A 14,129-nucleotide genomic window follows, 5' to 3' on the forward strand; every position below is an offset into this window, starting at 1 on the left:
GGATGTGAGCCTAACTTACTGTGGTGATCATTTCACAATATTTGTACATCAAACCATCAGGCTGTTAAACTTACACAGTGATGAATGTTTATTTCTCAATAAAACTGGAAAAAAGAGCGAGAGAGCGAGAAAGAGAGAGAGAGAGAGAAGGACGAACACATGGCTGTGTGGGGAAGAAAAATCCCAGAATGCCCGAGAGGTAGCTGCAGCCAACCCACAGTGTGGACACAGGCTGGCTTTGCGCTATCACGATATTCCAAGAAACTGATTGTTCACCTCTGTTCCCTCCAACAACAGATGACTGTACTAAATGGAGCATAAATTTCTCCACAACAGTTTTGGAAATTAAAAAGTGCATTTAATTGAAATACAGCAAACATAAAGAGGCTTTAAAAATAGAGATTCAGCTCTACCACATGACGATATGTTGACATGCTAGATGCTACAAAGGTGAACCAGAAAAATAACCTCTTTGGACTTTTCCTCTTTGGTAAATCTTCCAAATTTTTCTATCATTTCAGCCACAAATATAACATCCATCTTGTCAGAAAAATTGGCGGCTTCCACGGTGTAAGCCAGTAACTGTCGGGCTGTGGCCACAGCATTCGTAAGATTGAGAGGCATCTATATTAAAAAGGCAAAAATGAACAACGAATTTTGACATTTTATCTTTGCATTTCCAAACATGGCAACGAATTCAAACTCTTTAGCATTTATCACCAGGACCTTCTTAAAACGCTTTCTCAAACCTGAGGAAAGCGGAATTCTAATGGTAACTAACTGGAAGGAATTTTTTTTTTAACTTTGAAATACAATAATACATCAAAACACATCTGGTAAACATGCTGCACCATCTCTCCCTCTCTACTTATCCAAATTCTACACATACTCAATGCCAATTGCGTAGTAAAGCCTTTCCTGAGTATTCCGACTGGGAGGGATCAATAACTCCCCTGGAGCCCCTGCGCATGGGAGGAAGAAGCATTTATCTATACTGCCATGCACGTCCAGTAATGGTCTACATTTGCTTATTTATTGACTTACACACAACTTGGCACCAACCATTCCACAAAGGGTGTAACAGGTACCAAGGAGCATAAGAAAATGTGTAACACAGAAACCACCTTCCAACTGCTTCCAATCTGGTCAGGTTAAAAACGGAGGCATAAGAGTGGAGACAAGAAAAGGCGTCTGAGGGGTACAAGTATGACAAGGGATCACTGGTGACAAAGAGATTATAAAAGAAGCCCAAGAGGTGGCTTCCCAGATGGATTTGAAGGACGGTTGGGATTTGGTCCAGTGGCTACAGATGATAAAGATATTCAAACGGCAGCCATTGGAAAGGAAAACGGACACCAGGGAGGGCCCTGAAGACCGGAGGCGGTGACGAGGCTTGATCCCGAAGACAGATGGACTGAATGTAACACCAAATCCTTATGCTTTACTAGTATTTAAAACACACACACACACCTGGTATTTCAACTAAAATACATTAACAACCTCAGCAAAGGGGAAGACTTTGTAGTTACCTGATTAAACATATAAAGCACCCTAGTGACATCGTTTGCATACTGGCAGCGAGAATAATCATCATCCGCCCAGAAGCCCCCTCTATCGCATCTGCGCCACGCCTTCCTCTCATCCTGCGGGTTTCCGGGGTAGATCCCACTGCCGTGGGTATTCCGAGTGCACTGAAGGTACGCCGTGATGCCTGCTAATGTTCTGGGCCATCTAGACAGATGAAGACAAAACAGGATGTGAAAACCGACGTGGACACAAATCACAGCGGAGGAACACTGAGGATCAGGACAGATCATGGATAATCATGGAGAAAAATCAAGAAGAAATGGATTCCTTCAGAACAGAGAGTTTAAAAAAAAATTAAAAGGTTAGCATGGACTAAGCTGTTTTAAACTATCAGCCACATTTATTTTAATACCGTAGGATATTTTCTTAAGATGTTCTAAATGTTGCTATAAACACACAGCAAAATGGTCTTACATCCAGTTAAAAAAAAAAAAAAAAAAAGAAAACCAGTTCAACAGATGGCACAGAAGCGGGGTTCCCAGATGTGCCGACAGTTCACTCCAGCAGGTGCAGGACTGCTCTCCTTGGCAAGGCCTGCCTGCCACCCTGGGGGGCCCTTCAGTGGCCCCTAGGAATTTGGGACTTGGAGTATTCCTATGAACAGTTAGCCAGTAAGGGTTGTTCACCATGCCTAGACTGTTTGGAGAAGCAGTACGGTTTATGCTGAAACTTGCTTTCTTCCCAGGAGTCTGAAATTTTGGTACATGCCAGAGGGTGCCTGCCTATGCGACCAGCAAGAAGAACTTTGGATACTGAGTCTCCAAAGGGCTTCCCTGGGCAGCAACACTGTATCCACTTCTATACAGTGTTGCTGCCCTTTCGTGGCTGGAGGAGGAATACCAAGAAGCCTGCCCTTGGATCTCTCCAGAATGCACCTATGTCTTTCCCCTTGTTATCCAGCAACCTACCTTACTATATAACCAAAATCTATCTTAGCTGTGACTACAACTACATGCTGGGTACCATGAGTCCTCCTAGCAAATTTCTGCACGTGGGGGCGGTCTAGCAGACCTGCAACACAGTATACAACTGAATTTATCTGGGAGAAGGGACCCCCTATGCAGGAGACTACACAAATCTGTGGGCATGGATTGTCACTAGCAGTTGGGAGAAATCTTTGTCATTTGAGCTCCCTTTCTACAAAACTGGGAATGAACTGAATATATTTAATAAAAGTTACAGTTGACCTATAACATAAGAACTGATAAATTAGAATAGCAGTCATACCAAAATATAATTCATTACCAAAATCTGCATAAACAGATTAAGCAACACTAAGCTAAATCTTATTAATGCAGTGAAAGTTTAACTGCATAATATACTAAGGAGTATCAAAAGCTAATTCATTAATCAGTCAAATAATCAGATTCTTCTGTTTTTAAAAATGTAAAATAGTCAAATTATGAGCAAAAATAGAAAATCCACCATAAATGGAAAACATTATGATTACTTAATAAAAGATGCAGAATATAACAAAATTCACAAATGTTACCTGTTTTTTAAGTATACAGTATAAATATTATCTATTAACAGTTAATCTACATAAAGGACTTATCCATTGGCAATAATAAATGCTAATTTCCATATACTTTCATCAGGGAGAATTTTTTGTTTTAAAGGACAAAAGACAGTTTTTAAAAAAAAGCATTTAAGAACTAGCTGAGCTAAAGATGTTGCTACTGCTTCTTCACCTTGGATTTATTTTTTATTTTTATTTATTTATTCTTTAAAATTTATTTAAGTTCAATTCATTAACATATAATGTATTATTGGTTTCAGAGACAGAGTTCAGTGATTCATCAGTCTTATATAATACCCAGTGCTCATTACATCATGTGCCCTCCTTAATGCCCATCACCCAGTTACCCCATCCCTCCATCCTCCTCCCCTGCAGCAACCCTCAGTTTGTTTCCTATGATTAAGAGTATTTTATGGTTTGTCTCCCTCTCTGATTTCGTCTTGTTTTATTTTGTCCTCTCTTCCCCTATGATCCTGTTTTGTTTCTTAAATTCCACATATGAGTGAAATCATTCACCTTGGATTTAAAAGATTAATACCAAAGGGTTTTCTTACCCTTAAAACTTGGGTAATAGGAGTACCAATCATAGGAGTACAAACTGGGTATTCAACAAACTTACGCTGCTTTAAAGAGCAACATATTTCCTTTCATTTACATCAACTATAAAGTCATTATTAAAATCCTGAACATAAAAAACATTAAATAAGTAATATATTTAAAAGAACAACCTTGAAAGTAAGCAGAGTCTAAGGCAAAAGCTGTTTTTTTATTTTTTTTATTTTTTTTTATTTTTTTTATTTATTTGCGAGAGAGAGAATGAGAGACAGAGAGCATGAGAGGGAGGAGGGTCAGAGGGAGAAGCAGACTCCCTGCTGAGCAGGGAGCCCGATGTGGGACTCGATCCCAGGACTCCAGGATCATGACCCGAGCCGAAGGCAGTCGCTTAACCAACTGAGCCACCCAGGCGCCCCCAAAAGCTGTTTTTTAAACAACCTTGCAAGTAAGGAGAGTCTAAGGCAAAAGCTGTTACCTCCCACAAATTTTAAATTTTCTATTTAAAAAAACTGTAGTATCTCACTCATTCTGCTTATCTCAATACAGAGTCCAACAGCAGTGGCTCCCAGAGTTTCAGACCGTCCAAAAGCTTTCATCCCCCAAAGTCCTTCCTGCTTAGGACCAAACTGGGGAGGATAGTGAACTTGGCTTTCTCCTAATTATCATGTCTACTTAACTGCCAATAGTTAAAAGTATCTTAGCAATACAAAACCTTCCAAAGGTCATCCATAAAAGAGCCCTTAAAAAAAACAGGACATACCATTAGCCTTTCTGAATTCTGCAATTTTAGTAGAATTTCCAAAATGTTTCCCTAAGGTTAGTGGTTCTTAATTTTTACAACAAACCGCTAAACATGAAACACTCTGTCTGCAGAGACGTTAAATCAACATGTCTGAGATAAAGTCCAGGCACCTTTTCTTCTTAATCTTCATATATGACTCTGACATCAGTGTTCTGAAGGGCAATCCTTAGATATATAAGGATATATATATGAAAACATAGATATTTCTCAAATTTTCTTCTTGAGGATAGTAGACCAATTATGCACTTTAAGAATAAAAACAGATATGGGCAAATCATTTTTCCAGCACTCTCCATGTCACTGACCTGAAATCCCCTTTATTGTTTACCACCCTCTCGGGAGGACAGTACTGTGCAGAGCTTTCTAATACCACGATATCGACAGTTCTTGTATTGTTCCCGCGTTTGGTCTGGACGTGACAGCCCCAATTTCCAGTCGATCCAGCCTGAATATTAGAAATGGTTAGGGCACTGCATGGAGAAAGATTTTAAAGAGAGAGAAAAAAATGGTTAGACAAAAAAGGGAGACAACGAGGCTTCTATCATTCATTCAGCAAGTATGTCTGAACGCACAGTGTGGGCAAAGCACTTGCTAGATAAAAACAAATTTAAAAAACTCTCCCTTGGGCGCCTGGGTGGCTCAGGCGGTTAAGCATCTGCCTTCGGCTCAGGTCTTGATCCTGGAGTCCCCGGATCGAGTCCCACATCGGGCTCCCTGCTCAGTAAGGAGTGTGCTTCTCCCTCTGTCCCTCAACCTGCTCTCCTGCTCTCTCTCCCTCTCTCAAATAAATCAATAAAATCTTTAAAAAAAAAAAAAAATCCCTCCACTTAAGTACTTCAGTGGAAAGTCAAGACAAGCAGGTGAAGAGCTACTTAAAACACTCTGGTAAAAACTATGGGAAGAGCCCAGATGTCCATCAACAGATGAATGGATAAAGAAGATGTGGTATATATATATATATATATATATATAACAATGGAATATTATACAGCCATCAAAAAAAATGAAATCTTGCCCCTTGCAACGACGTGGATGGAACTAGAGAGTATTATGCTAAGCAAAATAAGTCAATCAGAGAAAGACAATTATCATATGATCTCACTGATATGAGGAATTTGAGAAACAAGACAGAGGATCATAGGGGAAGGGAGGGAAAAATGAAACAAGGTCAAACCAGAGAGGGAGACAAACCATAAGAGACTCTTAATCTCAGCAAACAAACTGAGGGTTGCTGGAGTGGAGGGGGGTGGGAGGGATGGGGTGGCTGGGTGATAGACACTGGGGAGGGTATGTGCTATGGTGAGCGCTGTGAATTGTGTAAGACTGATGAATCACAGATCTGTACCTCTGAAACAAATAATACATTATATGTTAATAAAAAAAAAAACACGCCCTGGTAAGAGCTGAAGTACGAACAAAGCGCAAGGGTACATCATGCCTGACGCTTCTGACAGAAAGAGGGAGAACAGGACTCAGCGAGGAGGGGGACAGCAAATGCAAAGGCGAAAATGTCACAGCACATTCTTCAGCAAAACTAATGGAGACGTTTCCAAGTTATGTCTACCTTTTCACTGATTTGGAGCGAAATATTCAAGCATGAAGGAAGGAGATTAATATTATGAAGAGAATTAAAATATTTAAGGTAAAAATATTTTGCAGAGGAACTCATTAAGTCTCTAAAAAGATTTAATAAATTACCAATTGATGCTTTAACGAAAGGAGTTTTCCATGTAAAGGTATACTTCAATTTATAAAACAGCTATATTTCTAAAGAGCTGTCAGTATATTCAATTTTAAAGATGAACTCATAATTCTCTAATATAAAGCCTATTAATTAAAGAGCAAATGTCAGAACCTTCAATTAACCTTTCTCCCTGCCACATGACCCACCATGCTATGCTTTTATGTAAATAGAAAAATAAGAGATAATTAGACATAAAGGATATATCATTTTAATTAATTTACAAAGTTATGCCTTGAAGTTAAGACACATTTTTCCAGTCTCCTAAATCATTAATGGCTATACAACATCATATGTTCAAATAAAGACTTTGAGGCACTGTTACTCTCAATCAGAGAAAATGTTTATCATCTTTGTTAATTACGTCAGTGAATAATCCAAAACGCTGTAATAAATACATTCGAGATAAAGTGACACAAAAGTATTTTACATTAAATTTAAACAACCAAATTCCAAAATAAGCAATCATTCTCTAATCCAGAGGTTCCCAAACTTTCTTGGTTCACAGCACCTTCACTGATCAGAAAACTGTTTCACAGAGCTCCGAACCCAAACGAAATACCTCTGATGGTCCAGTTACTAAATTAAATCCCAGAACTGTGTAGCTGTGTCCTAATAACTTCATAGCCATTTGAAAAAATAAAACACATCAATTTGAGATAAATATTTCATTCTTAAGTAACCCAACTTCCTGATGGGTTGTGCTTGTCTGTTAAGCACTCCAAAATTAATCTAATGTCAGATACAGAACAGACAGCGAGACCCTTATTTCATGTTCCACAATGACTTTCACACAGTATTTGCTTTGCACCACAGTGATCACCAAGAACTCGGCACCCTCAAGTACGGCATCAGCAAAGGAAGGCAGCGCAATCTAATGAAATCATCACTGCCTGGGGCTGGTAGGTGTGTGGTGTCCAAAAAAAGGTCAAGTATTACCATGCTTCTTCCAAAACTTAAAATACCCCACGGGAGCTCTGTAAGTGAACTCACTGTGATGTCCCAGGGCTCTTTAGCACACCCACTGGGAGCTCAGGTCCTAATATATTTTGCCAACGTGTTTTTAAAGATGACCTTTAGCAATACCTTCAATGTCTAAAACTAATGATCAGAATACAATTTCCAGGAATCCTCAAGGCAGCGTATTTAGAAATTTAAGGAGGAAGAGGCAGCTTCAATTTCGTATTTGAGGAAAACTACAAACTCTGATTCTTACTAATGAAGGATGGATGACATAAACCAATGAAGAATCAACAGCTATCTCTCAGGTTAACCAAGTCAATACCATACTTCCTTTTTCTGCAACTTCGTTATTAATACGGAGGCAAATTCTGGGTAAAGGACTTCAGTCTTCATATGAAAGATTTTCACATGAGTCAAGTGTCCTTCCCAACAAAACTATAAGGCAAGGATGCTAACCTTAGAATTAATTTTCTGTACTGCTATAAAGAATTCAAAGTATGACTTGCAGAAATAAATTTATAAAGTTAATCTAGTTACTTTATAGTTGCAAAATTTAAGAGTTCTAAATTAGAGAGAGTATGGGCACGATCAGGGGTTGGGGGGAGGGCAAGGGACAGAGGGAGAGGGAGAGAGAGAGTCTTAAGCAGGCTTCACGCCCAGCATGGAGTCTGATGTGGGGCTCCATCTCACAACCCTGAGATTATGACCTGAGCTGAAATCAAGAGTCGGACAGCTTAACCAACTGAGCCACCCAGGTGCCCCAGGGTTCTATATATTTTTAAAGCTTTATTTTTGTATCATGTATTATTACCTACTCATATAATAAAACTGCTTAAAGCTCACAACTTAATGAGTTTTAACCCATATATACGCTTATGAAATTATCACCACAATACAAGTAAGGTAACAATTAAGAGTCTTCTCTCACTGGGACCTAATAAACTGTTTCTGACAATCTTATGCCCTAATAAAGGAACTCTGATTCTGGTAACAGCAGACCAGCTTCTACCAAACTACCCTCCGTGCAGTTCACTATTATTTATAAGCTCTGCACAAACTACAAAATGACAACTATCCAAACACATGGCCAGTGATCCAAAACAAGCAGAAACCAGAGAGAAGTTGACCCTAGGAAGAAGGCATCAGCACTGGGGAGTAAGACCCAGGAAATGGTTTCCAATGGCTTTTGTGCAAGGATAGGCCCTACTCAAACAGAAATTCAGTCTTACTTGTTGAAATACCAGAGCACAGAGGTAGAAAGGAACATGGCTGGAAGCCCAAACTTCTGCATATAAAATCACGCAGATCTCTAACCGGCCCCTGGTTCCCACAGATAGGGTAGACACCACACAGATTTCAGCTGCTGCCATCACAGAAAAGACAACTAGGAGTTTGAGTTTAGCCAAGTAACTGCTTAAGGGAACAAAAACCAGCTGACTTCAAGCAAATGGGAGAGAATCCAGAGTCAGGGATTTGCAAAAAGTGGTTTTTCTTTAAAGGCCAGACAGTGGGACGCCTGGGTGGCTCAGTTGGCTAAGCGTCTGCCTTCAGGTCAAGTCATGATCCCAGGGTCCTGGGATCAAGTCCCGCATCGGGCTCCCTGCTCAGCAGGGAGCCTGTTTCTCCCTCTCCCACTCCCCCTGCTTGTGCTCTCTGTCAAATAAATAAAATCTTTAAAAATAAAAAAAATAAAGGCCAGACAGTAATTATTTTAGGCTTTTCTGGCCAAGAAGCAACTTGGAAGATATTATATAGCTACTTACATAACCATTTGAAATGTAACCATTTACAAATGTAAAAAATATTCTTAGCCCGTAGGCCCATCAGTCCACATGTGGCCCATAGGCTGTGCTTTGTCAGCTTCTCTATAGTGAATCATGCATACCGTCCAGGATAGAATCCAGCATTACTAGATACATAAACAATATTTTTTTTAAATAGGAAACTATAAAATATATACAGAAGCAAAGCAGTCAGTGGTCAGGATCCCAAGATGACCCAGATGTTGGAAAGAGCAGGCAAGGATTTAAAAGCATCTACTATAAATATGTTAGAAGACACAAAGGAAAATATGCTTCTAATAAACAAGACAGGAAATCTCAGTAGGGAAACAGAAATTATAAAATAGAATATTCTACCCCAAAAACTCCCAGACATGATTCTCAACTCAGAGGGTCTTTATTTTCTAGATAGATACCTATAGACTTTTTTTTAATGGCACTTCTATGAATCTGCAGTGATATTACCCTAAGACGCCCTGGCAGAGTGTGGAAACTACAAATCTATTATTAAATATTCAAGTTGAGTTCTGTCTTTAAGAAATTGGTAGGAAGGGAAAAAAGAAAGAGAGACAGAAAGAGACACACAGAAACAGAGAGAGACGGGGGGAGAAGAAAAAGGAAATTCAATGCCTATAGATTAAGATTTTACCAAAACAAAATATATAGTGATGGTAATACATATATTTTTACTCTGTTTTTTATACTTTATAAAGTTCATTTGAATTAATGATTTTGGTGATCATACCAGGCATGGGATTAACAGGACAGGTGTTATTTTTTTTATACCAGTGGAGTAGAGAAAGGAAGTATCTTAAGATGTAGCATTAACCAAGAGAGTGAAAATTAGGTGATTGCTAAAAGTGAAAATCTGAGTTTAGCAGCAGTAAATGGTTAGAAATTAAGTTTGGCATTAAAAGTTTACATCTTCCCACCTAAAACTTTAAACAAAAAGTATAGCAGTGTTTCCCTTTAATCCTATGCTTTTTTTCATCACAACTGGATGAAAAGGCAACTCCTTAATTTCTGGAGAAGTAAAAATCAGGAAAAGGAAAACCAAAGGTTTGCATTTTAAAATGCAAGAAGATAAACTATTAATTTAAATTCTAACTAAACGTGACAATTCTGAAATAAATAAAATCCACAGTTTACCTTGCAATCAACGAGCAGTTGTGAATCATGTTCTTTTCAACAAAGATACCTTGTGACTCATCAGTTTCAACTATCCGTCCATCCTGATACCATAACACTTGCATGTCCTGGTCAATATATGAAGCCATACACTGGAAGGGGAGGCTGTCTCCTTCAAACACAACTTGACGATGAGATGGAGTCATGTAGAAAGATGGTAATTCAAGGGGTGGGTCTACAGACAATAAAATGAAGACTCAGTAAACAAATACAATACTATAGTCACACCCCAGAATTAAAAGTTATAGAGGGGCAGCCTGGGTGGCTCATTCGGTTAAGCATCTGCCTTCGACTCAGGTCATGATCCCAGGGTCCTGGGATCGAGCCCCGCATCGGGCTCCCTGCTCAGCGGGAAGCCTGCTTCTCCCTCTCCCTCTGCCCTCCCCCTGCTCATGTGTGCGTGTGCACGTGCTCTCTCACTCTTTCTCTCTAATAAATAAAATCTTAAAAAAAGTTATAGAAATTCTAATTAAAAATTTTTTAAATGGAGAAACAAGTTTTCCTCAGCAACCAGCATTTTAATGCTAGCACCAACAAGGCTCCTACTGAGATAAATGGGTCCTAGATGAAAACAAAATTAGTAAAATTGAAATGAAACCATCTCATAATCAGTTCTGACACTTAAAGTTTTTCCTTTTTGGTGGTATCTAAGCAATTACTAAAAAAAAAAACAGATTGTAAAATGATACCTAAACCTGGAGAATGGAACTGGTGATAAGTATATATATAATTTTAGAATACCTTCAGCAGACAGTACTACCTTTGATTAAACCACTGGTTTCTGCTTATATAAGTAATGCATACTCATTGAAAAAATTTAGAACATTTAAAGAAAAGGGAAAGAAAAATATTTTAAAATCCCATATATTACCATCACTATTAAAAAGCTGATATTCTTTTTTTCCAGTCATATAAACAAAAGGGAGGAATCCTAAATATGTATGCAAAAATACACACAAACACCATGAACTCATTAAAGGCCTTTAGAATATTTAGTCCACAGTCTACTGTTTTTTGCAGCAGTCTATTTAAAGGAATAACAGCACATATGCAAACATGCATGCAAGCAAATTAATCCTTGCAATTATTTATGAAGAAATTATTAACAACCTAAAGAGACATGATAACAACATCTATATCATGAATTGGTATGCATCTATTTTATATGATGAGGAAATGGGTTTACATTATCTCAGGTTTTAAAAAGTTACAAAATATCATTAGAGTATGATGACATTTTGGTCAAAGCACGGGAAAAAGATGAAGAAAATACACTAAGTTATCTTTGATAACAGCTACCTTTGAGTGATAAGAATGCAAGATGGGCTTTGTTTGGTTTACTTCCTTTAGTTTCTCTTCTCTTCCAGCTTTACTGAGGTATAACTGACAAAACTGTAAGATATTTATTTGTATTCTCCCCTCCCCCATTCAAAATTGTAAGATATTTCAAGTGTACATCATGATGATCTGATATATGTATATGCTATTTCTTTGCACAAATCTTAATTTTCATCCAATAGCATGCTTTACTTGTGGAACTACAACAATAATGATAATAAAGAGAAAATGTAAAAAAGTACAAAACTCTTATTTCCAGATACAAAGACTAAACTGGAAACTCCTTTGATCATTTTAAGGACTGTTTTTGGTTCATGTGTTTTTTTTTTTCTTTTTAATTTAATAAACATATTTCCCTCAAGTCTTCAGATACTATTCAAAATCATGATTTTCAATAGCTGCATATTATAAATGGATGTGTCACAAGTCATTTAACCAATCCCCTATTTTTGAGACTTGAAGATATGCTCATACTTAAATACTGACATACAAAGCTGATCATTTCCTAAGAATTAAACCCTCGTGTAGAATTACTGGATCAAACTGTATCAAATTTTTAAGAACACTGATACATACTGCCAAATTCTGTATCAAAAAGGCTCTATTATTTCACACTCCTACCAACAAATAATGATTGCATCCTCAGATTTTTTTTTTTTAACTATCAACAAATTCCTGGCTTGCCAACTGATGGAAAATCTGAAGCTCTACACTATTCTCTGAAATTGTTTTCCATAAAGAAAGCTGTTCAGAACCCAAGAACCTTAAACACCAATCAAAAAAACGATTTTTTATCCAGCTGACTTAACTGTTCGCATAAACTAAATATGTATTATCAGATCCGTGAAGATTAATGGTTATAATCAATTCCAGCACAGTAAACAGAGAATTTTCAGATTGTCAAGAAAAACAGAGTAGCAAGTAAAATATGGCAAACCCTTCCTCTGCTTCCCCTTCTCCCTTACCGCATGTCAGCAACTCTTGCCTCACCCCCGTGACTGGCTGGGCCTGAAGAGACTTCGGATAAACACAGCGCGTGTCCCGAACGGTGATGTTTCTCTCCTTCACCCAGCGATGCATCCACAATATGTTACAATCACACAAAAGATACTCAGTCTGAAATTCTCTGTAGCATACAAAATACAAATTAGGGAGTATGGTGAGTAAAATTAAACAGCACGTTTGCTTTATATTGGCTTCTGCTTTGGGTGACAAGCACACCACCGCTCACCCTCAGCGGCCTTTAGCACATACTATACCAACTGGTTCTCTTCTCCTTTCCAGTGAGAGGAGAGGTGGAATGGCTGACCCCAGCACGTCTCCCTGCTAATTCAGGGACTACCTGCTTTAGATCAAAGCTGGGATGCAAACACAAATCTACATATCATCCCCCTTCTATGCAACAAGTTCCTTAATCCCAGGGTCCAGAAGACCAAATCTCCCATCTTCTGTGTGAAATCGAATTTCTACCCATTCATCAATTAAGCATGGTGGCACTAACACAGGACCTTGAAGACTTCCCTAATTGTTCCAAAATCATTGCCATGTTCTTGCCTTAAATGCCTTTGAACTATTAATTTTGGCAACATGAAGGAATATGTGACCGTTTACCATGGTTATATTCTGTCTGACTAGAGTCTAAGTTTATCAAGAGTGGAGACTCTTTCTGACACCTCTCTGCTTGCACCAACTGATACCAAGATACTTACAAACTTAAGGGGTACAGACTCAACCAATCAAAAATAGAAGAATACCTCACACTTGATATGAAAGGATATACAGAATTATTTTTACATGAGGCAAGAAGTTTTATAATTTGGCACCTGGGTATAAGAAACAAAGAGAGGATAATATATATAGCTTGGATAAAAGCACAATAATTTATTGAATACTTGGTTTTACAAAGTGCTATTTATGTGCTGCACAGGATGCTAAGTCCAGCTAATAACAATAAATACAGATACTGTCCCCTGTCAACCTGGAGGACATTATGTAATAGTGGAAGAAAATAAATACAACCAATACAGAATGTAACGTGTTCTATACAAATAAATCAAAGCGCAAAGAGCAAACATAAGGTGTGCTCCTAACACAGATAGCATACAAGCACAGGCTTCATCTTATTAGTTCTGGCAAAAAAAAAAAAAAAGAGAGGATGGGAGCTGGAATGAGATACACAAAGAGAAAGTAAATTTTAAAAACCAATACAGGATGCCTGGACTGATTTCTAACTCCTAAGCACCACCTTCTGGTCGGTTTCCAGCACTATCAGGTAAAAAAACACTCGTCATTTTCCCCAGTTTTTGGACAAAAATACTTCCTACATTCCTGCTACCCAGGGTCTCAAAAGCCCAATTATTCTTTGTAGTCTTTTTTATTTTCTTAACTTCACATAAATGGTTGACTTGAGCCCACTAAATATGCCAAAAAGAGATGTTTTCACTAAAAAACAGTAACGGAAACAAAAAGACCAGAGTTTAATCCAACATAGCTCCAGAAGCATGTACATGGGTCCGCCATAATGCTGAGGAGCCAGATGAATGCCTAAGTATTAGCTACATCTCACTGAAAACTGCTAAGTGTTAGGTCTAGAAACTTCAAGGAGAAGAGCAGAGAAGGGGAGGGGAGGGAGGGGATGTAGGAAAGAAGTCAGCA

At 38.2% G+C, this 14,129-nt stretch overlaps 1 protein-coding gene across 2 annotated transcripts in view; it reads right to left on the minus strand.

Annotated features, from left to right (window-relative positions):
* ADGRA3 (adhesion G protein-coupled receptor A3) overlaps positions 1 to 14,129 on the minus strand; it is a 124,714-nt gene that overhangs the window by 49,686 nt on the left and 60,899 nt on the right. For both annotated transcript variants that reach the window (XM_078068449.1, XM_078068448.1), the window contains exons 6-10: positions 12,440 to 12,600; positions 10,098 to 10,311; positions 4,769 to 4,933; positions 1,530 to 1,731; positions 469 to 624 (exon numbers count right to left, since the gene is read on the minus strand). In XM_078068449.1, coding sequence (XP_077924575.1) covers positions 469 to 624; positions 1,530 to 1,731; positions 4,769 to 4,933; positions 10,098 to 10,311; positions 12,440 to 12,600 — 898 coding nt within the window. The remainder of the gene's footprint in view (positions 1 to 468; positions 625 to 1,529; positions 1,732 to 4,768; positions 4,934 to 10,097; positions 10,312 to 12,439; positions 12,601 to 14,129) is intronic.

This window comes from Halichoerus grypus, chromosome 3 (genome assembly GCF_964656455.1).
Source record: "Halichoerus grypus chromosome 3, mHalGry1.hap1.1, whole genome shotgun sequence".
In the NCBI taxonomy this organism is placed as follows: Eukaryota; Metazoa; Chordata; class Mammalia; order Carnivora; family Phocidae; genus Halichoerus; species Halichoerus grypus.